Source organism: Malus domestica, chromosome 01, assembly GCF_042453785.1.
Source record: "Malus domestica chromosome 01, GDT2T_hap1".
In the NCBI taxonomy this organism is placed as follows: domain Eukaryota; kingdom Viridiplantae; phylum Streptophyta; class Magnoliopsida; order Rosales; family Rosaceae; genus Malus; species Malus domestica.
The window spans coordinates 8,614,841-8,640,753 of record NC_091661.1 but is presented as its reverse complement, the minus strand read 5'-3'; the positions used below and the strand labels follow the sequence as shown (position 1 = coordinate 8,640,753).

At 38.3% G+C, this 25,913-nt stretch overlaps 1 protein-coding gene across 1 annotated transcript; it reads right to left on the bottom strand.

The window, feature by feature from the left end:
• Positions 1–10,241: 10,241 nt before the first annotated feature.
• LOC103454794 (uncharacterized) lies at positions 10,242–14,042 on the bottom strand. The gene is made up of 3 exons (XM_008394392.4): positions 13,822–14,042; positions 12,788–13,018; positions 10,242–10,494 (listed from the first exon to the last, which is right to left on the bottom strand). Exons 1-3 carry the CDS (start codon positions 13,837–13,839, stop codon positions 10,447–10,449), a joined length of 297 nt encoding a protein of 98 aa, XP_008392614.1. The 5' UTR covers positions 13,840–14,042; the 3' UTR covers positions 10,242–10,446.
• Positions 14,043–25,913: the final 11,871 nt, after the last annotated feature.

Sequence of the window (25,913 nt, the reverse complement as noted above, 5' to 3'; positions counted from 1 at the left end):
AAGGCGGTTATGATGCTAAAAGAATTTGAATTGAAGTTTCCATGGAGAATCGCCGGTGAATCTTCTGTGGGGTTTGAGGTGGAAGAGAACCACTGGGTGTGGAAAGAGATTTCAGTTTTGTTTATTTCTTTTTTTCAGTTTTAATCAAAGGGTGAATTAGGAATTTTAAGAAAATATTTTTTGTTTTGGGTGTAGAAAGAGGTTGAATGAGTTCCAATAAAATTTCCCTAAAAATAATGTAGTTAGCTTGTACTATATATTAATAAAATACCATTTATCAATTAAAAATCAAGAAAGAACTATTATACCTGTTAATCCCCAAAATTAGAAATTTAACAAAGACTAGTTTGATCAACCCTTAGGGCTAGTTGGTATTGCTATGTTTAAATAAAAATTGATTTTGATGTGCTGTGAGAATAAACAGTTGTAAAATAAAGCAGTTGAGTGTTTGATAAACTTTTTAATAAAAGTGCTTTTAAAAAAAAACAGTTTTCCAAGTGTTTGGTAAACTTTTAGGGGGCGTTTGTTGTACCGGACTATCTCCGACTGGAATAGCTTCAGAGACTAAGTTGGACTGGCTTAGAATAGACTAAGCTGGACTAACTTAGTGAAGCGTTTGGTGCAGTATCGAACTAAATAACTAAAATAATAAAAATAATAATTAATTCTTATCTTTTACATTTTTTTTCTTTTTCTTTTTTCCCCTTTATCTAGAAAAGTCTCATACCCCCGAAAGCTCTCCATCTTTTTCTCCTGCTTTTCCAACTCCCTCTAACTCTCTGTACTTTCCCCTTCATCGTCAAAATCCATTCATTTTCACTATTATAAAAAAAGCCATTTTTGGATGTTGAAATTGCAGACCATTAAACACCATTCCTTTTCACTATTATCGTCAAACTCCACCATTTTCACAACTTGAGCATTTTTGAAAAATAGAATATGGGTTTTGTAATTGATTTTTGTTTTCTGGGTTTTGGCTGATCAGTGTCTGGGTTTTGGTGGGCGTCATGAAATTTGGTGACAGTGTTGTGGCGGATGAGGCGCGGTCGAGCAGAGGTCGAGCAAGCCGAGGATCTGAACAGAGGAGAAGTATTGCCTCTCGACTGCGAGATCGGTGATAAACACGAGATGCGCGCAGGGAGTAGCGAATTTGCCTGATTCTGGGTTTAAGTTCAGGGCGAGGAGAGAAGAAAGAGGGAGTGAAACAGAGAGCAGGGAGAGTTCTTAGCTAGTCCCATGGTTTCGGGGGACTCTCGCTAGGAACCTTTAGTGAAGCCTTTAGTGTAGGCAAGTCCGGGCTAGTCTCATTAACACTAGTCCTGGATGATAACAAACACCAGACTGGACTAATAGTTAGTCCAGTCTAGTCTAGTGACAGTTAGTGAGGGCAAACAAACGCCCCCTTAAAAGACTAAAAAGGGTATAGTGTTAGATGAAATATAATAATAATTTTTATTTATTATTTATATTTTATTAATAATCTCTCTCTAGAAGTGTCATCTCCCTTATTTTCTCCATCTTCATTTTTTTTTTTTCATTTTTTGTCTTTCTTCATCTTCTTCATTTTCATCTCCTCCATCTTCTTTATCTAGCCAACAAAGCAACTGCCATCATGCAAGTCTGCACTTCGACATCGTGGCTTTGCTGATTGCACTTCCCCTGCATACGAATATGTTGTCGAGAATCTGCAATCCTCATAACCACGCCTCAGTCCCTGCCTGTATTGCCCTTTATATCAGCTCATTTTGCCCAGCCCTCAATCTCGTAGTCGTCGTATCAACCAGCGATCCAATCCCTCTCATATATGTCATTGACGAGATCAGAAGAGAGATTGCAGTTGCCAGTCCCTCTCATAGCCGTTGTATCTGCTCCCTCTTCCAGAGTGTTGCATATTTTAGGAGGTGGGGTGGTGGATGGGTGGGTGGGATTTGGGTTATCACCTAGAAGGGAATGGGTTAGGATCTTATATTTGGTGGGGACTAGGAGAGAGATAGGGTGGCGAATTTGGGTAACAGGAAGAGATGGAAAGGATGGGGTAGCGAATCTGGGTAGCATGGTGTTGGAGAGCAATCACTCAGACTAGAGAAAAGAAGGTGGAGTCTAGAACTGGGATGAAGGAGAAAAGGAGGGTAAGGTTGCCATTTTGAAGAAATCATCTAATGGCACTTTTCACTTGTGTATTGTGACAAAAAGCTAGTTTTCCCAAGCTGGGTTTTACTGCTTTGGCTTTTTAGCTTTCTTTTACCCCAATTGTTAAAAAAAAAAAAAATTGATTTTACAAGTTTACCAAATTGTTTTTACAAGTTTACCAAATTGTTTAGGCCCAAATTAATGGATTTAGGCCGAGTAAGCTATTTGATCGGCCCATGATGAGATATCTCAGCCTAGTCCATAATGCTCCGGCCGAGTTCAAGTTAATAAAGGATACTTGGATTTTCGAGATGGTTTTGGAGACTTAAGGTTTGATTCTACTAGGAGACCTCGAAAAGCAAGGTAGTGAGAATATCCTTTGAATTCTTGAGGAATTTGGTTAGGATAAGGAAATGGATTGAATATTGAAAGACGGACAGATTCAGAATCCTAGGGTTGGTAGGAATGTTCGCAGTCCAGTTCTGATAAGGAGAAAGATGCCGATGAAATTTAGTCATGGTAGGATTCTACCTCAATACCAGGAAAGTTACTACTATCAATAAGAGAGGATGTCCAACGTTCAAAGCATCTCCAAACACACAAACAAATCTGCCCTGTGCAAACCTTCGCTTTACGCGAAATCTCTCATTCTTGAGAAAACACTAACCGTCTTAACCTCATCGAGCACACTTTTAGTTAGTCTTAACAGCACTGTGGTTGATAACCGACAACACCTTAAGTTAGTCTTAATAGCACTGGAGCCGTAGAATCAGGCGACAGATGAGCACCTTCAATTAGTCTTAACAACACTGCTTCAAGTTCAGCTGGTTATTTATCCAAGTCTCGGCCAGTAAGGAGTCTTTGAGTCCTTATTAGAAGAGGTCACTTCATTAGCCTTCTCCGTGAAGTGAGGTGTTACTAGGTTGCCTCGCTCGGCACATCGAAAGTCAAGTTTGTTTTATGATTGAATATTTGCAAGTACATTTCAGAGTTTGACATTCAGACGACCGAACCACATTTACAATCAAGATGCTTAACTCTTTTGAGTATTTGTGTCCGTACAGTTAGGTACCGGTTCGGCGTACTTATATTTGCATAAATATAATTAGGGAGGCGAACCTGACGCCGACAATTCATGAACTTCGAAGAAACTAGCAGCCTTGTCTTCATGCTTTAGAACCCAGAGGCCGAGGTGAGTTCCTTCCTCAACCATAATCATAATACACAGAAGTCAATATCGCGTTCGTCACCACCACCACCACATTCATTTACTCACTAATTGAGCTCGATCATCAAGTTGGCATGCCCCGCATTCAACCGAATGAAGTAGTAAGCTCATTAGTTACTTGGCTTGCACGCCATGTAGTCTTGGTAGTTCTTATGGTTAACATTTTGGCACGCCCGTTGGGATGTCAGTGCTAAAATCACTACGAAATTCATGACCATCGAAACACATAGTATCAAGAAAAAGTACACCAATCGTTGTTTAAACTTTTCGAAGGCCGAATGGTGCATTTGACTTCTAGGTCAAGGCGTCATGTGCCCATAGCCCGCCAATCATTACCGTGCTTTTACACTTCAAGTCTCCCAAGCTGTTAACCGTTCTAAACGGATGAGGTTAAAGAAGGTTCATCTAACAATGTAACTTTGAACTTTTTAGACTTGTGTTCATGTCAAGTTTTTCAAAGTTGAACCCTATTTTTGAACGAGTAGGGCATTCCCTGCATCATTGAAAAATAAAGAAAGAACATGTATTTTAGACAAATAGATACTTGATATTCATGACCAAAATTGATTGACAATGGGGTGTGATTGAATCCAAGAAGGATTGCCTGCATATCTTAGAGATGGAGAATCGAATCACTGGTGTAGTTCTAAAGAAAAGATGATGTGATGTAAAAAATTACACCAGAGATTACTTTTGACGATAAGCCTATGAAGGGGTGTAAAGAGATAAGTTCTCCATGGACTTGTCTTCCCACAAACGGTGGTGTTGCCATTGGTTCTAGAGAGGACTGCCTACATATCCTGGGAAGGAATCAAATCGCGTGTTGTTCATGTGACGCACTTATGGATAGTACTTTCTGAGTTTGGTAATGTTTCACGTTTTGGTGATTGGGGTTCCATCCATATGATCTTAAGTGGTAAGTTATGTTGCCCCCTACTCTTGCAACCTTGCACGGGCTTTCCCAGTTTGCCCCGAGTTTTCATTTTCCTGTGACTTTGGTGTTTTGGAAGACTTCTCTCAAGACTAAGTCTCCTGCTTGTAGACTTCTGAGTTTAACACCTTTGTTGTAATACAACCAGATCTATAACTACTATATCAAGGGGAAGAGGTCAATCTTCTACAAGGGGCTAACTATCAATAAGGAGAACGGGCCCATATGGCCAATCTTCATCAACAACTAGAAATTTGAAGTTTGAACTACTAAATTGCAAGTCAATTGAAAATAAATTTGTAATTTATTTTGTTGGTTTTGAGTTTTGGTTCCATGTAATTTAAATAGCTTGCTAGTATAAAGTTAGTAATTTAGTATCCTAAATTTAGAATCATAATGAACTTTAAATTTTGATTTGTGCCAATTTTTTTACATGATTGAGACATCATGGACATAGTTTAATGCGCTGTATTCTCAAAGTCACACATGGGCATCCCCTAACCAGAAAATTAGGCTACATCCCTCAAGATTTCTTATGTCAAACTTGTTCATTGGGTAAGTTAATTATAAACCATCCCAAAACAAGATCCTCACGGATCCTCCAACCTTTCTTCAAAGGATCAAAGGGACATTTGTGGACTGATTCAACCTCCATGCCGGCTACTTAGATATTTTATGGTATTGGTTGATGATTTTACAAGTTGGTCACACATGTCTCTTGTCCACAAAAATTCTGCATTCTTTAAACTCCTAGCTCAAAATTTTAAGCTAAGGGCTCACCACCTTGATTATCTGATTAAGTGGATTCGACTGGATAATGCTAGAGAATCCACATAGAAAACCTTCGTTGACTATTGCATGTCCATTGGGATTGAAGTTGAACATCATATACCCCATGTTCATACCCAAAATGGCCAAACAGAAGTGTTCATTAAACACCTTCTATTAATCGCTCGGACTTTGGTCATGTGCACCAAACTTTTGATTTCTTCATGAGGCCATGCAATACTTCATACAACAATGCTTGTCCCTCTAAGGCCCGTCACGACTCAACGTTATTTTACGCTTCAGTTGGTCACTAGATACGAGATCGACATCTCACATATGTACGTCTTTGGTTGTGTTGTTCATGTGCCGCTTTTACGTACCAACATGGATCCTTAGAGAAGATGTGAATCTATGTCAGATATGATTCTCATTCAATAGTTCATTACTTAGAACCTTTAACATGCAATCTCTTTGACACTCGTTACGCGAATTGTCACTTTTATAAGGCAGTCTTCCTGTTGTTAAGGAGAGATAAGAACTTCACTGTTTTGGAATAACGACGTGAATTATCATAGATGACTCCCACTAAGTCTCATTTGGATCCTCGTACTGCACAATCTAAAACTAAAGTGCAAAGAATCCTAGATCTTCAACGCTTGCTAGATCTTTTATCGATCTAGCGAAAGTGACGAGATCACATATACAAGCTACAAATATGCCAACAAAGATTGACGTAGCGTACGAACGTCGAACTCATATTCTAGAAGGATGCCATGAATTCTTTAAGTGGATTGCCCCACCTCGCGGACGTGCCTAACACCTTGGAGGCTAGCCAATCAAGTGCTCCCACCCAGAATGTGGTAGACCAGTTGGTTTAAAGGATTCATAACCTCAAAAGAGGAAATCCTCGACACATGCTAGTGAAAATGGCGTGAATTTGACCATCGCCTACTCATCCTAGATGACGAAAATGTCCTAGAAAAAATGAATCCACCTCTAAACAATCGAGAGATATTGGTTCTTTATGCTAGCTTGGATGATATATAGGTATGGAATGAAATGATAATCAACGATGCGATAAAATATGCAGTAGTTATTGAAAGCATGCAGTGTGATGACATAAAACCCTGTTTCGTTGATCAATGTCTACGTCGAACCGATTGGTCAAACTAGAAACAATCAATCCAGGTCAAACTTGATTCACTTGCAAAATGCAAGGTGTTTGGACTTGTAGTTCCTACACTTCCACATGTGAAGGCTACAAGTGAGTTTGCATAAGAAAGCGTAATGAGAAGAATCACATCGTGTGATACAAGGCTCACCTTGTTGCTCAAGGATTTTCTCAACGTTCTGGAATTGACTATAACCAAGCTTATTAGCCAGTCATGGATGTGATAGTGTTTCACTATCTTGTCAGTATGGTAGTTTTCGAAAAACTGGACATGCAACTAATGAACGTGGTAACTGCATATCTTGATGAGATCTTAATATGAAAATCAACATGAAAATTTCAGAAGAACTTCCATTCACTGGATCAAATAGTTTCAGACCATGGAACACCCTTTCGAGGAGTTCACTCTATGGATTGAAGCAATGCGAATTGATGTGGTATAACCATTTGAGTGAGTATTTGACTAGTCAGAGATATATGAACAACAACCTATGCCATTGTGTGTTCATTAAAAAGTCACATATCAGATTTGCGGTTGTTGCAATTTATGTTGATGACATGAACCTCATTGAGACTCTAGAAGAGCTCGAGAGAATCACCACGCACTTGAAGTTGGAATTGGAGATGACAAATCTAGAGAAAACTCGATATTGTCTTGGCCTGGAGATTGAGCATCGTTCAAAAGGTATTTGTAATACTCTGAATATTTAGAAATTATGTGGATTCATTTATTGTTTAGGTGGATGAAATCAGAAATAGATCGATTTATGGTTATGAAATTCGAATGGGGAAAATGTGAAATCCCGCTTTCGGATTAAGAATTAATTATGTCGTATAATTTTTCATTAAGTGGGGAATGATGAAAATGCCCTATTTGGTTAGTGTAATTATACGAGGATGTATTTTATCCTCATATATTTTATTGTAATTCTTGATATATATTTGAATAGAGGACGACCTTATGAGCGCGTAGGTGCAAACGGATCTTAATTCCGAGTTAGAATGAAGAAGTTATGAGCCTCGGAAGTAGTAAGACCTTTTAGACACTTGGACTTACTATTAGTAGTAAGTCTCTATAATTAGTCAGCCAAATTAGGAAGTTTCAGGAAACTAACCCAAAAGGCCCAGAAACCCCAACCCAATTCGCGACCTAGTTGACTCCCACAACATCTTATTTTCTGACGTCGATTATGGCCAACTCCGATGGATTTTTCGACACCACGACCACCATCTTGAAGCTCTCACTTCCCTCTACAAAACCCAACCAAGAACCACCTTGATTAATCACCGTATGTGGAGGTGTGAGGCCACAAAACCCAATGAAACACAATGGTGCTCCGGCCACCCTTTTCCTTTTTCTGGTGAATCTGCCAAGCAATGGCTAACTCCACCACTTGGGTCTTGTAGCCCATCATCCCAGGAGTAAATCCAGACCAACTTTGCCCCCGTCGGATCACTGTAGCCGATAAATTGATGCCGGGAAACTTTGGGCACCCATTGGCCTTATCAACAAATTGACCATCTTCCGTCCACTTTTGGTCTTCGTGGAAGGTATAAAACTTGTTCCTCTTGTTGAGCTCTATCTTCCTGTAAATTTTGGTGGAATTTGGAGTTAATCGAAAAAGTGGGTTTTCGGTTGCCAAAAACCACCACGTGCGGCAGCCCTTGGCCAAAGGGCTGATGCTGTCTTTTTAGGCTAATTTCGATATTCTGAATCCATGTATGATATGCATTTGGTGTGATTCCTTTGTTTGAACCTAGATTTGTGATTGGTAGTCACTTGAATAATTTAGAAAATGGATTAACATTGTGTTGGTGAACTACGAATGACTTGATCCCTGCGTAGGGTACGTAAGCAGTCTAACAAGACGGTTAAATGCAGCCATAAAATAACCCAAATTTATTCTTGTGCTGGATTTCTTTTAAGGAAAGAAATTTATTACGGTTAATAGCGTAAAGATTAACCATGATTCTAATTTTTTTTGGCCTATCACCGAATTTAGCTTCCAATTAAGAATTTTGGGTCGTTACAGTATTCTTGTTCATCAGTCGAACTATACCTGAAGGTGTTGCATCATTTTGATGAGGTTAAAGCAAAATCTTCGAGTACTCATATGGTTGTTCGAACACTAGATGCAAAACGAGATTCTTCCTGTCCTAAAGGTGATGAGGAAGAGGTCTTGAAACCAGAAGTTCCTTACCTTAGTACAATTGGCATATTATTATACTTACTAGACCAAACATATCCTTCACTGTGAATCTTTAAGTGAGATACAATAATGAACTGACACGCAGACAATGGACAAGTGTTAAAGATGTTTTCCATTACCTCGAAGGTACTACATATTTGAGTTTGTTCTATCCGTATAAATCCTCGAGTAGAGTCGCCACCCCCTCGATTCTTGGGTTAATTCTTACCTTGTTGGTTATGCTAACACATGGTATATGTCTGATCTGCACAAGGTACGTCCTCAAACGCATTACATCTTTACCGTTGAAGACACTGCAATATCTCAGAGATCAACCAAACAGACCATAATTGCGACTTCTTCAAGCCATTCTGAAATACTCTCCCTACATGATGCCACTCAGAAGTGCTTTTGGTTGAGAGTAATTGTGGGACATATTCAAAGCACCTGCAAATTCTCTTCCGTCGTTGACATCCTTACAACGATTTATGAAGATAACGCAGCATGTATCAAACATCTTAAGAAGGGATACATCAAAGGAGACAACACCAAGTATATTGTGATGAAGTTCTTTTTCTCTCATCAGCAACAAGAACATTAGAACATTGAAGTCAATCAAATCCGTTCTCAAGTGGCCGTCCTTTTCACTAAGTCATTGCCAAAGTTTACTTTTCAGAAGCTTGTACAAGGAATTGGTATGTGTAAACTTTCTGTGTTGTAACATTGTTAGTTCTCTTTGGAATTGTGTCAAACTCAAGGGAAGTATCTCGAAGTATACTCATTTGATCTTAATGTACTCTTTTTTCCTACGCTTAGGAGCATGTTTCCCTTTGGGTTTTTGCTACATGACTAGGTTTTAACGAGGCACCCATCATGGCTGGTCATACTCTTGTGTACGTCCCATTGGTGTTTAAATTGGCTTTGCATCCAACTCACCGTTTTCCTTAGGGTATTGGTTTTTGTCCCATATTGGGTTTTACCATAGTTGAGTTTTGTGAGACTTATTTCCATATCCAAGGTCTATGTTTGAGACTAGTGCGTTCCTAGATTAGTGTTGACGAGTGGACTTTCTCAACTTTGTCGAACCTGATATTGCATCTACTTGAGTATTTACACACTTAAGAGAGTGAGTGTTATAAATATTATGTAATTGTGAATGTGTTTACCCTAAATAAATTTGGTTTCTATAATCCATTATTCTAGTGATTCTTTTCCTATAGTATTGTACTTATTTGGACGACAAGTTATTCCTATTATCTTGATTTACTATAACTAAAGGCACTGACATAAAGGAAAATCACAACAATCCCCAAACATTCTACAATGTATCCATTCTCTCTCTATATTGCCTCACCCTCTGTCTCCCTATATAACATAGACCACAACGTTAGAAAATTTATCCCAACAATTTAATTTTTTTATTACAAACAAAAAAGTAAAATAAAAAAGGATTCGAAAAAGAAGGTATTTGCATGAAAACTTTGGCTTATTTTTCATTCCCTCCCCAATTCACAATATATAAATCGTGTGATTGTAATTTGTAATGTTAAAACTGATGATGGTTTTACCTTTAGGACCCCCTTTGTAAAGCTGGCCTTCTTCCACTATCAAATTATTACATTAGACATAAACACGAAAAATGCAAGTCGTGATACTCTGTTAATGTTAAGTCGTTTTCAAGATTCTCTAAACCCTAAAATTTAACAGAAGATTAGTAGAGCAGTAAAAGCAGCAAAGAAAGAAATCTTGCATCAGAAGCGCCAGGTTTGCTTTAGAGGACAAGGCAGCATTACGACATTATAATAGATGCCGCGAGCGGAAACATGAGCAAAGCAATATCAGATAAATACCAATCACCGAATCCGATAATACATCATAAGCATCGTCGTTATCGTCGTATTTCGTCAAATGAAGCGTGTAAGTGAGGGTAAGAAAAAGAACCGAATACTACTTATCAAGTACAAACCAATGAAAGACATAACAAGGCTTAGGAGCAGCAGTAGAGGTGATCCCCCGGGCACAGACATTATCAGGCCTTCACACAACAGTTGAAGTAGCTGAAAATACTCCGTCGAGCCTGTTCAGAGAAGAAAACAAATATAAAAACACGACAACGGAACAAAACCAAATGAAAGACTGAATTTGTGAACAATAACCAGGACCAAAATTTGTAATCCCGTTCCCATCTATGATATATCCCTCTAAAAAGAAAGTTTCAAATCCAAACATCATAAGTGAAAAGGGCACTTGATCATCAAGTAGCTGAGTCAAATCCCTTCCTTTCACCATCACTACTTTAGTACTTACTAGGGCCCGACTTATAAAAGTTGGATCCACAATAATTATTTACACACTAATTTGATTACTCTACCTTTTCTTTATTTTTATTTTTTTAACAAACAATATTATCTGCATTAAAAGGGAGAGGGGATGAGCTTAACCTCACAATAGGCTAGCAATAATATGATTCAAATTCGCCTATAGCGAGAATCAAACCTGAGACCTCTCACTTACAAGTGAAGAGGAACACCACTAAACCGTAGTACTAAGTAACACATATTTTCTTTGTTTAGATATGATCAGGTACGATATTCGTGCTACAATAATTCATATGGCCTAAAACAGCTGGTGCATGTGCACCACTTGGACTTGAGTGTAAATATCTCCCCTTGGATCACTCATTCAATTCTTTTTCCAACACACAGAACAATGAGCTGTTATTTTAATATGTTAGAGGTAGAGCATCTCATGCATGTGCAACCACTTTTATGATCGAATGTGTGTAACCTTAATACATTTACTAACAACATTCTATATTATCTATATTAATGGGGTTATCCCAGCAATTTTATGTATATTAAAAATGATTTGTGGATTGCTGGGGTGGTTAGAACTTTCCTCTTCAACCCACTGCATTTAGAGTTCAAATCATGCCCCCTGCTTATAATAAAAACCAAATGAAATAAAAGCTTTACTCTTGTGACCTGTCAAAGATCATGTGACAGTGCGACCGTCAAACACAAAATAAGTTTTTGTATTTTTCATTTTTTTTTGGTTAGTAGGTGTACATGGTCTCTAATCCTGACCTTAGATGATTTAGTTTTCTACCCTGTATTAAACCCCCAAGAAAAATAAAAAATAATATCCATTCTAAGTAATCCTCATGGGAAAACAATCATTTTAAAAGTATGAAAATTGGGATGAAGTTTGAAACATTAATTCTAAAAGTGGTCATGAAATCATCAACTACAGAATAAAAAATGATTACCACAAAGGCGCCATTTGCGCTAATCATCGCTTCTTCTAGTGTTAATGATTATGATCACTTTCAAAATAAACAGAATGAACCTCCTTGACGAGAAGTTTTTAGTGGTGACGAGAATACAAGTGGTACACCATGTGTTTTAATAGAAATGGTGGGAAATTTTATTTTTTAAGTTATTAACTTTTTAGCACACATATCCCACAATTTGTATAGTGATACGTGGTGTACCACCCCGTGTACCGGTCAAATTGAAAAATTTCTCCTCCTTAACCAAATCTGGTGATTTTCTTCTTTAAATATAATAACTACAAAACCAAAAATTCTTCAGATGAATCAATCTTAATCATTCATTTCTCGTGCCAGTCGTTACTATGTACACTATTGAAGAAAAGTTGTAAATGAAAAGTCAATACTATATTAGACAGTTGCTACCGACTCACCTACATTGCCGACTCAACTGGTTTAATAAAAGGGTAGTCCACTCCCCAATCCCCACACATCCTTTCAGTATGCAGAAATAGCATATGCATGCCTCTATCATAACTTTATACTGCTCATAATTCGTAACGACACCAACTCCTCCTCCTGCTATTTGTATATTCAATAATTGCATGGTTAATGCAAGTGGCCATTTACCACGTATAGTCAATTTTGAAAAAACTTATTGTCAACCTCTTTTAAATATGAATTTGTCTGATTCAGAAGGAAAGAACTTGCATCAGTATTAATTTCAATTCAAACATGCGTTTGATTCACAATCCATGTTTTGAGAAATATTTACCATCCAAAAAGAGGAAAAAACGAGATCTTTGTCTAAAAAAATGTCTTGAGAAATGGTGAATGTATAGAACCTTTTAACGAGATAGTGCTTTTTCAACTCTCTCAGAATGGAATATATTCCTAACATATATGCAGTAGTTGAAAAGAGTTGAGGCTTGTATGATGGCGTTGGTTTGAACCCATTGGTGGCTAATTTAACATCTAAGCTAATAAAATCTATCGTTTGACAAAAAAAAAGAAAAGAAAAAGAAAAAATGCATGTTTAAATACCATACAAAAATAAATAAAATAAAATTGAAGAAGGGGAAAGGGAAAGGAAGCATACAGTTGGAGAGTGGGGGGTCTGATGGTAATGGGGTTCATTGTGAACAGCACCCACTTTAGCAGTGTTTGAGGCAATGAGCTCTTCTTCATTTCCAAGACTGGCTCTCGAAACATCTCTCTTGTTTTGCTTCCTCACTTCCCTTATTTTTGAGAAATCAAGAGAATAGTCTGGCACTTGCCCCTTCTGATCCCAGTCCCCGAATTGTGGCACTGATAACCATGGTGCATTTTTCTGCATTCAATAAACAAACAAACTAGTTAATCGATTCACGTTCGAGGAGCTTAAATTTTGAGATTTGAGTAGCAAATGGATTGGATCAAACTCATCAAACGATAACTAATGTGGCGGTGGTAATGCTCATCGCCCACTCGTAGGTAAGACCAAAAGTGGCTTGAAGAGCCATAAATTAAAGGCTGTGTGGGTTGAGGGAAACATGATATAAAGATTCAATCACACCCAGGTGAAAATTTAGCCATTTATTGAAGTGAATAACGAGAAAGAGTTGTGGAAGACCAAGCCAACGGATGGCGGACTTTATAAGATTTTGGTTAATGTGATAAATTTGACTGTTTCTAAGCATGAAACCTCAAAAACCAATTCAACTCCCAAGTTATTTTTACCAGAATTAAGCACAAGGAAAATGGTCCGATAACTACTTAATTAATTAACTAAAACCATATTCATAGATCTCATTAATTTTCTCAGCAATTTCAAGCTAATCAACCAATTAAACAAATTTCAAAACAACCCCCAATTCCTTGGCAACAAAAAATCAAAGCCCAAAAAACGTTTATGCTCTGTTTGGCTACCCAGAAAACGCAGGAAAACAGAACATACTATGTTTCTGAATCCACAGCAGAGCTATTTACACAAGTCAAGAAAATTGGCCACTTGGGTTTTTCTCAGTTTCTCCTCCTGCAAGAAAAACGAACCTAAATATGCACACACCCGAACAATCCTTTACTTCTTCCCACAGTTTATAATTTTCCCAGAAACCAAACAACGAATAGAGAAAAAGAGAAGAAGAGAAACACCTCCTTACGATCCTCCATGAGATAAAGACTCGTCTCAGATCCTCACAAAAACTTTTCCACCTTTATAATTTTCAAGATATGTAAAATAATACAACGGAAAATAATTAAAAATATACTAGAAAACCAAGAAAAGTTGAGAGCTTTGGTGAGAGGGAAAGCAGAGGAGAGCGGAGTGTGCGTGTTTCTGATGTGTATCAAACCTTTAAGAGTACCAAGACAACACGGCAGACAAATCAGACATGCTGTAAATGCGTTTACGATACTAGCCCTATTCTTGTCTGTCATTTACATAAATGCCACTTTCCTGACGCACTAGTAGGCTGGCAATTCTTAACACGATTCGATAACTCGACACGACACGACACGACACGATACGAAATTAACAGGTTTTTGGATCGACATGATAATGAATCGGGTCGTTATCGGGTAACCTGATAAGCACCTGTTAAGATAATGAGTTAGTTTGGGTATATACGTAGGTAACACGATACACGATAAGCAGAATATTAATTTAATAATTTTATAACCCTAAAAAATACTATAATTATATATATAATTATATTAAATTAACTATAATAATTATAATAATTATACCCCCAAAATATTAACTATAATAATTATATATATATATATATATATAATTTTAAATTAAATTTTATACCCTGAGAAACTATAATAATTATACATACAAAATAAATAGATTTAAATCTACTTAATAAATATATATATATCATTGAACTTGATGGGATACGAATTATACGAAACTAATTTCAACGATCCAACCACAAACTTGTTTGTATATGCTTCGAGATCGCATCATTAAAAAGTCGCAAAAAACAAACATTCAGATATCAAGTAACCGAACAAAACTTTTCGACGGTTATAAAATGAAAAATCACGATTTAACAGTTATTTTAACTCTGATATTTATGATTTTTACAGCTACACTCCTTGATCCTATATGAATACAATGAATGAATTCGATCTTCAATTTAAAATATTTGCGCTAGCGGATACTACAAAATCCTATGTTATACTTAATGAAAGTATGAATAAACGCTTAAGTGTTAGTGAATCTATTGTTTTGATGGGATACGCATTTTACCAAACTAGTTTCAATGATCCAACCGTCAAACATGTTTGTATATACTTCAAGATTGCATACACCAAAAATTGCAAAAAACAAACATTCAAAGATTAAGTAATCGAACAAAACTTTTCGACGGTTATAAAACGAAAAATCACGATTTAACGGTTATTTTAACTTCGATTTTGATGATTCTTTACAGCTACACTCCTTGACCCTATATGAATACAATGAATGAATTTGATCTTCAATTTAAAATATTTACACTAGTAGATACCACAAATGTTATACTTGATGAAAGTATGAATAAACTCTTTAAGTGTTAGTGAATCTATTGTTTTGATGAGATACGCATTTTACGAAACTAGTTTCAACGATCTAACCGTCAAACATGTTTGTATATACTTCGAGATCGCATACACCAAAAATACCAAAAACCAAACATTCAGTAATCAAGTAACGGGACAAAACTTTTTTACGGTTATAAAAAGAAAAATCACGATTTAACGGTTATTTTAACTCCGATTTTGATGATTCGTTACAGCTACACTCCTTGACCCTATATGAATACAATGAATGAATTCAATCTTCAATTTAAAATATTTACATTAGTGAATACCACAAAATCTTGTTATACTTAATGAAAGCATGAATAAACTCTTAAGTGTTAGTGAATCTATTGTTTTGATGGGATACGCATTCTACAAAATTAGTTTCAACGATCCAACCGTCAGACATGTTTGTATATACTTCGAGATCGCATACGCCAAAAATTGCAAAAAACAAACATATAGAGATCAAGTAACATGACAAAACCTTTCGACGGTTATAAAAAGAAAAACCATGATTTAACGGTTATTTTAACTCCGATTTTGATGATTTTTTACAGCTACACTCATTGACCCTATATGAATATAATGAATGAATTCGATCTTTAATTTAACATATTTACACTAGTGGATACCACAAAATCTTATGTTATACTTAATGAAAGTATGAATAAACTCTTAAGTGTTAGTGAATCTATTGTTTTGATGGGATACGCATTCTACGAAACTAGTTTCAACGATCCAACCGTCAAACATGTTTTTATATACTTCGAGATTGCATATGCCAAAAATATCAAAAAACAAACATTCAGAAATCAAGTAACGGGACAAAACTTTTCGACGGTTATAAAACGAAAAATCACGATTTAACGGTTATTTTAACTTCGATTTTGATGATTTTTTACAGCTACACTCCTTGACCCTATATGAATACAATGAATGAATTCGATCTTCAATTTAAAATATTTACACTAGTGGATACCACAAAATCTTATGTTATATTTGATGAAAGTATGAATAAACTTTTAAGTGTTAGTGAATCTATTGTTTTGATGGGATACGCATTATACGAAACTAGTTTCAATGATCCAACCGTCAAACATGTTTGTATATACTTTGAGATCGCATACGCCAAAAATATCAAAAAACAAACATTCAGAAATCAAGTAACGGGACAAAATTTTTCGACGGTTATAAAACAAAAAATCACGATTTAACGGTTATTTTAACTTCGATTTTGATGATTTTTTTGCAGCTACACTCCTTGACCCTATGAATACAATTAATGAATTTGATCTTCAATTTAAAAAATTACACTAGTGAATAACACAAAATCTTATGTTATACTTAATGAAAGTATGAATAAACTATAATAATTATATATATTAATTTAACAATTTTATATCCCTAAAAAGTAAAATAATTATATATATATATATATATATATATATATTAAATTGTGCGTTTTAATGTTTTGAAGTAATATTTATGTGGCAAAATGTGGTATGTGCAAATTTAAGAAAAAAATATATTTTTCATAACAGGTCGGGTCACTTTACCCGTTGGGTAAAGTGACCCGACCTGTTAAGGATCTGTTAAGATAACAGGTGTGACACGACACGACCCATTAAGATAACATGTGTTACACATAAACGACACGAACACGACTGACACGACCCGTTTGCCAGGCCTACTCTCTAGGTTTTTCGGTCAATGCTTTTGCTTCTCTGCCTTTGCTTTGTAAGTTTTGGCTCTCTGCTAAAGGTCTCCAAAAAAAAAAAAAAGATCTGATTTGCTTAAAAATTTATTTTCAATCAAAGAGATTAAGTATAACATCCTCAATAATTTATCATTTTTTAGTTTATACTTTCAATTTATTGGTTAATTCAATTAAAGATGTTTTCAAATCTAGCCGTTGAATTTGAATTAAATTATTGCAACTGAAGAGCTTGACCCCAAAAAAGGGGCTAAGAGGGGGCAACGTTTGGCCAGCTAGATGCCCCTTTGATCAAATAATAGCATGGTGGGTTTTATAGAATTATAGTATAACTATCGGTTGGAGATGAGTTTTTGGACAAATTAGACAATTTTTTGACTTTTAAACCTTTAGCCCTCTCCATTGATTGTTCTTTGTATAATTTTTCTTGTGGATTGATCAATCAGTTACATCTTCGTTCATATATATATATATATATATTTTTTTTTTTTCGACCAATCATGCAACTATAAATTTGTTTATTTTTTTAATCTTTCTCGTGTAAATTTGGTTTGGCTCACTTAGTGATTTCTGTTCTTAAGGATTGAATGCTCAAGCGATGAATGTTGAAGGTGTTATTGCTTTATAATTTTCAACCTTAGTTTTTGTATTCAGAAATCTTATTCATCGTTACGTTTCTAAGGAATTTTTTTGGTTAATTTGTAATTTTCTTCTTCTTCTTTATATGATAGATTCATTTTACTATGTTTACAAGTCATGGCCATGGCAGACTCGAGAGGAAGAACATACCATGAAGGCAACCATTATGAACATGATATGAATTAAACCATTTGCCTATTTAATTCAAATTAAAATGGCAGACTAAAGTGGAAGGACATACATTCTGTTTGGGTTAATATTTGAATATTAGGATGCAAATGTGTGGAAGCCCAGAAATGCCAATTAGAGAGGAGACTTGCTCGAGGCCCAAGCATCAAGTCTAGAGACAAATTGGCGCCTTCCTATTAATGCATAGGCCATGTGCCTATGATTTAAATGTCAAGTGTTGGGGACTAACTCACAATCAGCCAAATAACACTTTTCAGTGGCAATACAAGTAAAAAGCTGATGACTCACTGCCCTCCAAGTGTTTTCGGGCAAGAACAAAGTCGTTACAGTCGGGCTAATTTGCCTATAAAAGGAGGAAGAGGCCCTAGAAATAAGGACACTCAACCAATCAAACAAGTAAACATACAAACTCTGCTCTCAAGCCAGATTTGCATCTAAAAGCTGTAATTAGCCCAGATCTCAATCCTTTTCAAGATATCCATCACAAAAGCAATCTTTTGTCTTGTTTAGAAGCTCTGCTATCACACTTAGTGGCGTAGTATCGATTTCCTTGTGTAAACTGGTTTACCATCCATCCCTGTTTAGCATAGAAACCTCTGTAAACTCAAAGAGAAGTGTTTCCAAGAAGATCAACCTTGGCTGACAAGGTGAAATCTTGCTTAAAGTTCTTTGTGCGTTTTTCTAAGATAATAGATCTACTACTTAATGTATTCTCTAGCATGTATTCAAGTCATTTCTGCCTATTTTCCTACTTTAAAAGTCTTATTTGTATCTGGATTTGGTCAGTTTAATGAATATGCTTTCATTTAAAACCAATCAAGAACCAAACAAATGACTTAAGGGATCTATTCCCCTCATTCGAATATATATGACTATGAACTGAAAGTCCTTGGTCACAAAGCAAGGAAAAGAACTTAATGTGGACTTAACCCATCCGCGACAATCTTTTGATAACAAGAAGTCCGAGTAACTTGGGGGGCAAGTAATCGACTAAACACAATTTTGTTCTACATTGGCTATACTGAGATAACAGTGGCACACCTAGCACTTAGTTAGTTTTGATTGCGAGCCTCAAGGTCTACACCTAAGGCCCTACAAAGGGGCATTTCAAAACTAACTCTGTTCTCTTCTTGCAGCACATCAGCAAGCAAGAGCTCGACTACACATCCAAAGTGTCAATCCTTTGGGGAGCTGTACTGAGTGCCGATGGGCCATTTTCGGAGAAATCTTCGCCCGAACATAGTTTTGCACTCTTGGTGGGACACATTTAGCCTTGTATGCCAAGACGAAGAAGGAAGGAGAAAACCTTCATGTGGAATATAGAATATGGGTCACCCTAGTATTTACCAAAAACAAGCATGACAAATCATACAGAGGATTTTCCTTCCCTCCAAGGACCAGTTATTCTAGAAAGCCGGACTTCATCTGAGAAGTCAGGAGGGAATGTGACCAATGAGGACTTGCAAGCCACCATGGTACAAGTACTGAGAAGTATGGAGAAGATTTCCCTGGAAACCAGGGGAGAAGTAAGCAGACTCTGTTCTTTAACAGGGAGTTTGCAAAGAAGACTAGATCTGGAATACTCTACTCCAAAGAATGGTTATGTGAAGGGAGCAAGCCCTGAGAAAGAACCAGTTATTCCATTCTTTCTTTTGCTCGAGGAAAAGAATGGTAAAGATAAAAACAAGGAGGGATCTGGAATTGATCAGCCAGTGTTGGAGGAAATCCTAAAAGCAGAGTTGCTTGACCCCTACTATTTTCACTTAATAGTAGGGGGTAAAGTGGGCAAGAAAGAACGAAGTATAGGATGCCTCAGTTGATCTGGGAATCCATTGGAAAATGTGAACCACCGAGGCAGACAAGCCTCATCCTTATAAGCCACCACCATTGTCTACTAGAGGAGGAGAGACTAAATTGAGGAACCCTGAAACAAGAAAGGAGACTCTCCCAGGCAATGATAGTAGCCCGAAGTGGGAACTTCCTTATACCCCGCCTAATAATGCAGCTCACCAACAGCTCAGGGATGAATTAACCAAGTTAAGAAGGATGATAGGCCAGAATGCTCAACCCCAGGCTGGCCCGCTGTTCAGGATCACCTATAAAAAACGTTATCCTGAGTACGTTGACGAGCAAAACCCTTTTCCAGTCAACTTCAAGATGCCCGCGTTCCCAACATTCAGCGGAGAGGACAATAATGTGTTTTCCAGAGATCACATTTTCAAGTTCTTTAATCATTGTGTGGCATTTAAAGACAATCCCAACTATAAGTTGAGATTGTTTGGAAACTTTGGTGGCTTAGCATCTCAGTGGTACTCTTTGTTGCCACCCAATTCTATTGCTAACTGGGGGCAAATGGAGATGGCCTTCCATGAGCAGTTTTACAGGGTCGAGCCCGAGATGACTATCAACGATCTGGTGGAAGTCAAGCAATACGAGCATGAGTCAACTGAAGATTTCATGATAAGGTTCAGGAGAACAAGGATGAGGTGCCAATTCCCTATAAATCATGCATAACTCATATCCATCACCCAGAAGGCGTTACAATTGCCTTTAAGGAGAAAGTTTTATGACGTATGTTTATACCATATTTAGGGCCTCGTATTTAGATCTCGTACAAATACTCGGGGGACTTAAATATAATTATGTGATAAAGGAAGGGACAAATATGCAATAAGTGAGGAGCCCTTATTCTATAAAAGGACTATTCACCATCACAATTAGGGGAGGCCAATTCCTAGGCCCTCTCACCCTCTCTCAAAGCTCTCACTCTCAAAACTCTCTTTCCCTTAGATAAATACATAATCAGTGTGGACGTAGCCCAAACCTTGGGGTGAACCACGATACATCTTGTGTTATTTACATTACTTGCAGATTCACGGTCAGATTTACGTTGTTCCAAGACCTCTGGTTTTGTGCATCAACATTTGGCGCCATCTGTGGGAAACGACACGAAAAGTTATGTCGGTTATCTCTCAATTTTTCATCTCACCATTGTGAATCTACAAAAATCCCAAAAGCCTTATACCTGCAAGCTCCTGAAAAATCCCAAAAATCAACACTTGTCCAAATGTTTTTTGTAGAAAGATGTTGAACCGTCTCTAAAACCACACTTGTTTTCTTTGTTGGGGTTTGTGTCATTGGAATTTCGAGGTTGAAATTAATGGCTGGAATGCTCACTAGTGTGGAAAGTGCTCGGAGGAGACGAGTCCATCAAAGGGGAGAGCCACCGTGTGTCGGCGGCATCCATGGTAGCACCAGGCGCTCTTGTTTCTGTTTGTATGCTAGCAACCATGAATCTCACCACACCTCCACTTCTCTACTGCAACGAAGCATACTGAACCAAGCATACATGGATGAGAAGCTAAGAGTGGAAGCCAGAGAAGCAAATGGGAGATTAGATGAAAGACTGAGAACACAAAGAAAATCACAACTCAAAAGGAAATCGAGAAATGAAGAAAGTTATAGGGCTTGCGAGCTTTGCGACCAGGATTCCTCTGCTTCTTCCACTCCACCTTCCTCTGCTCCCGCTGCGATGCCCGCGCCCATCAAGCCGCCCTCATCCACGAGTCCACCATCGAGTCAACCAGCAAAACCATCTGCAACGTGATGCGGAACCTGTACAAGGCCCTCTGCAAGGACCCAACCCTTCCCAGGGATTTGCGCGAGGAGAACCCCTTCAAGCTCTCCCAGCGATTGACGATGACGACGACTTAACTTACTGTCTCTCTCATCGGCGACGGAGCCATGAACTTCATGCTGGAATTCCCATGTCTCGTGCTGCCGCGCTCGTCACAGACGCTCGCTCACTGTCAGCCTCCTTGACTTAAGAAAGAAGAAGAAACTAGCAAGAAAAGGCGATGGTGAAGGTCTACATCGTCGTGACTGCGCTGGTGAAAGAAGCACGATCGGATTACGCAGCCATGGTGCTTCCGCTCCTGAAGCTCGAGACTCTTGCCATCAAAACTCTCAACAAACCCGTCGCCGCCCGACTCAAACATCAAGCTACAACACCTGTATATGAGTGGTGTAGATATCAGAGAAGCATCCGATTTGTTCCAACACCCGATTCGGACCCCTCAAACTCGGAATCTCAACCTAGTGACCATGCAGCAAGAAAAAAAGGAAACAAAAACAAAAAGAAAAGTGAAAAGAAGAAAGCAAAAGCTTTTGCAAAGCAAAAACGGAGATACGATTATTTTCTTACTATTAAATCTATTATCATTTCTTGTTTGCCATATTCATCAGGGTTAAAAGACAAAAAGAAAATCAGAAAGAAAAGCAGAAAGCAGAAAAGGAAAAGCCGAAAAGAAGATGCTCCACTATTCCACAACTCCACTATCCTACGGGATAACATGATTAAAGATAAGAAGATGCCCACCAAGGTTTCCCGTCTCCACTTTCTGGAAGATGCCCATCAACACACTGAAAACATGTAATTTATTTTTTGTATCTTTCAGAGACATCTGTATAAACCCCATCAGAGGGTAAAAAAAAAAAAAAAAACGGCAAAGCCCAAAATAAATGGGCTGGAATGTTGTGTAGAGGGCGAATGCACATAAACCCAAAATAGCTCCAACCAGGCGATCAAAAGTACGCCCAATAGTCCACAATTATTCGGCAACCTGCCACTATTACCACCAACTAGGTGATCAAAAGTACGCCCAGTACTCCACAATTATTCGGCAACCTGCCGCTATTACCACCAACCAGGTTATCAAAAGTACGCCCAGTACTCCAAAATTATTCGGCAGCCTACTGCTATTACCACCAACCAGGTGATCAAAAGTACGCCCAGTACTTCATATTATACATGAGCATTACTCATGTCAATCATACATAAACATTCATGAGCATCACTCATATCAATCATACATAAACATTCAGGAGCATCACTCTTGTCAACATTTATGAGCATTACTCATGTCAACATCCATGAGCATCACTCATGTTAATCAAACATTCATGAGCATCACTCATGTCAAACAGCTTCAAAAGCTTCATTTACAAAAGCTCTAGCTTCAAAAGCTTCATTTACAGAGCTATAGCTTCAAAAGCTTCATTTACAGTGCTTTAGCTTCAAAAGCTTCATTTATAGAGCTCTAGCTTCAAAAGCTTCATTTACAAAAGCTCCAGCTTCGATAGCTTCATTTACAGAGCTCTAGCTTCAAAGCTTTACTTGCAAAGCTTCACTTACAAAGCTTCAGTGCAGGGTATATAAATACCGTTTTCGAACAACCGCCACTTCGGCCCATACATGGATTCAATTTGAGGTCTCCAGCCAACAGACTCTATTGACCGAAGACTTGGGGGACTACATTATGTACCATATATTGGGCCTCAACTGGGCCTCATGGAAAATACTTGGGGGACTTAGCCTATTATTCATGTACTGAGGAGCGAGCCCTTATTTTATAAAAGGGATTCCCTCACCTTTATTAGAGAGCAACGCCACCAGCTGAGCAACCGCCTCGCCGCGAGCATCACTTCTAGCCCATCACTTATGTATTGAGGAGCGAGCCCTTATTCTATAAAAGGGACTCCCTCACCCTCATTAGAAAGCAACATCGCCAGCTGAGCAATCGCCTCGCCGCAAGCATCACTCCTAACCTATCATTTATGTATTGATGAGTGATCCCTTATTCTATAAAAGGGACTCCCTCACCTTCAACGCCACAAGCCGAGCCAACCAAGGAAACATAAGCCACAAGCCGAGCAGCCTCGCAACATGTGCTACTTCTAGTTGAGCATCATTTCAGATTGGGCACCGCCTAATGTCGAGTAACAATGCCAGACGCCATCTAGTTACTTCGGCCCATACATGGACTGAATTTCAAGTCTCCAGCCAACAGACTCTATTGACCGAAGAATTGGGGGACTACATTATGTACCATATATTGGGCCTTAACTGGGCCTCATGGAAAATACTTGGGGGACTTAGCCCATTATTCATGTATTGAGGAGCGAGCCCTTATTTTATAAAAGGGACTCCTTCACCTTCATTAGAGAGCAAAGCCGCCAGCTAAGCAACCACTTCGCCGTAAGCATCACTTCTAGCCCATCACTTATGTATTGAAGAGCGAGCCCTTATTCTATAAAAGGGACTCCCTCACCCTCATTAGAGAGCAACGCCGCCAGCTGAGCAACCGCCTCACAGCGAGCATCACTCCTAACCCATCATTTATGTATTAAGGAGCGAGCCTTATTCTATAAAAAGGACTCCCTCACCTTCAACGCCACAAGCCGAGCCAACCAAGGCAACATAAGCCACAAACCGAGCAGCCTCGCAACATGTGCTACTTCTAGTTGAGTATCATTTCAGATTGGGCACCGCCTCATGTCGAGTATCAATGCCAGACGCCATCTAGTTACTTTGGCCCACACATGGACTGAATTTCAAGTCTCCAGCCAAAAGACTCTCTTGACTGAAGACTTGGGGGATTACTGTTTATACTATATTTAGGGCCTCGTATTTAGATCTCGTACAAATACTCGGGGGACTTAAATGTAATTATATGATAAAGAAATGGGCAAATATGTAATAAGTGAGGAGCCCTTATTCTTTAAAAGGACTCCTCACCATCACAACTAGGGGATGCCAATTCCTAGGCCCTCTCACCCACTCTTAAAGATATACCTCTCAGAGCTCTCTCTCCCTCAGATAAATACATAATTAGTGTGGATGTAGCCCAAACCTTGGGGGTGAACCACGATACATCTTGTGTTATTTACATTACTTGCAGATTCACAGTCGGATTTACGTTGTTCCAAGACCTTCGGTTTTGTGCATCAACAACATACAATTCAAAGAGTTGCAAGAGTTGGTGATTGCAGCCACTAAGTATAAGAAGTTGTTACTTGAAGAACAGTAAGTGAAACACTCATCTAAGACTCCTCATTTCTACCAAAGCAAAGCGGCTATTCACTAAGTGGAGTTTGAAGAGGCAGAGCCAGAAGAGAGTAATGTCCATGGAAGAGAGAGAATGGGCATGTGCGTGGCGGAGATGACTACCCCCTTTAAGCCTTTAATAGCAAAGAGGTTAGTCCAGCCAGTGAAAGATCAGAAAGTGGTAATGAATGATGATGGTTTTGTCCCGATGAAACCCCCTAAATACCAGAGTTACTCTTTCGATTTGACCAAGGCTGCAGAGATATATGAGGAGTTGGTTTGGGCGAGAGTGATTGTGCCCTACAGCTCTAAAAAACTGCCCAAGCCCGATGAATTGAAAAGAAATAAGTATTGTAAGCTGCATTATACTTTTAATCACTCTATAACCAACTGTGTCCAGTTGGGGGACTATTTCCAAGACCTTATAGTAAAGGGAAAGTTGTTGTTGGAGAAACCGCAGGCCAATATGATGATTGACATGGATCCCTTCTCGGAAGCCCTAATAAACATGATCAACTTGACTTGGGCTAAGAAAGGGAAAGGGAAGGCCACCTGGGAAGTCAAGGTAGAAAGGAGGCAAGTTGATAGGCTGACTAAATGAGCTATCAAGTTGCCCGAGAAGTCCAAAACAACCATAATTAAAGGAGTCATGTTGCGTAGTAAATGCTAATGTGAGTATGAGTTGGAAGTCTCAGCGTCATGAGCTATTAGCAATCATAAGCTGATCAGAAGAAGAGAGAAAGAAGACCAAGAAGCCCGTAGAAATGTCTTGCAAACAGCTGAGAGAGGGACCTCAAGAAATGTTTACCAAAGGTTGGGAGGGGATTCTCAACCAAAAGGCTTTTCAGAAGTGTTCAGAAATTATGAAGCCTCTGAAGAAGTGGAAGACAAAGAAGCCAAAACACCAAGACGGGTGGATGTGAAGCCACCCCAGCCAAGCTATGCCGGTGGAGATGTTAGAAGAAGGGAAATGATAGTGAACCCAGTCACGAAGAAGAATCCTGCCCAACTCGGACGAAAATGGTATATGGTTGGAAAGGATGGGAAACCCGTCAAAAAAATGAGAGCTTCTATGATTAGGAGAGTTCAGAGGCAGCACAAAGCCTACATGAACTCATTAAAAGTCCCCACTGTCTCAGAAAGCTTCGAGAATGTGAAGTTTGAGAAAGTACCTCATGGGGGAAGAAATCAACTTCAGTGGAAAAGCAAAAAAGAGGTAAAGAAAGCTAATAGCAAGATCGAAGG

What these genes read in the sequence shown, in the direction of transcription:
- LOC103454794 (XM_008394392.4), bottom strand. An exon ending in AGACCCCCCACTCTCCAACT is followed by an intron (nt 10,495 to 12,787) that starts GTATGCTTCCTT and finishes TTCTCTGAACAG; the next exon opens with GCTCGACGGAGTATTTTCAG.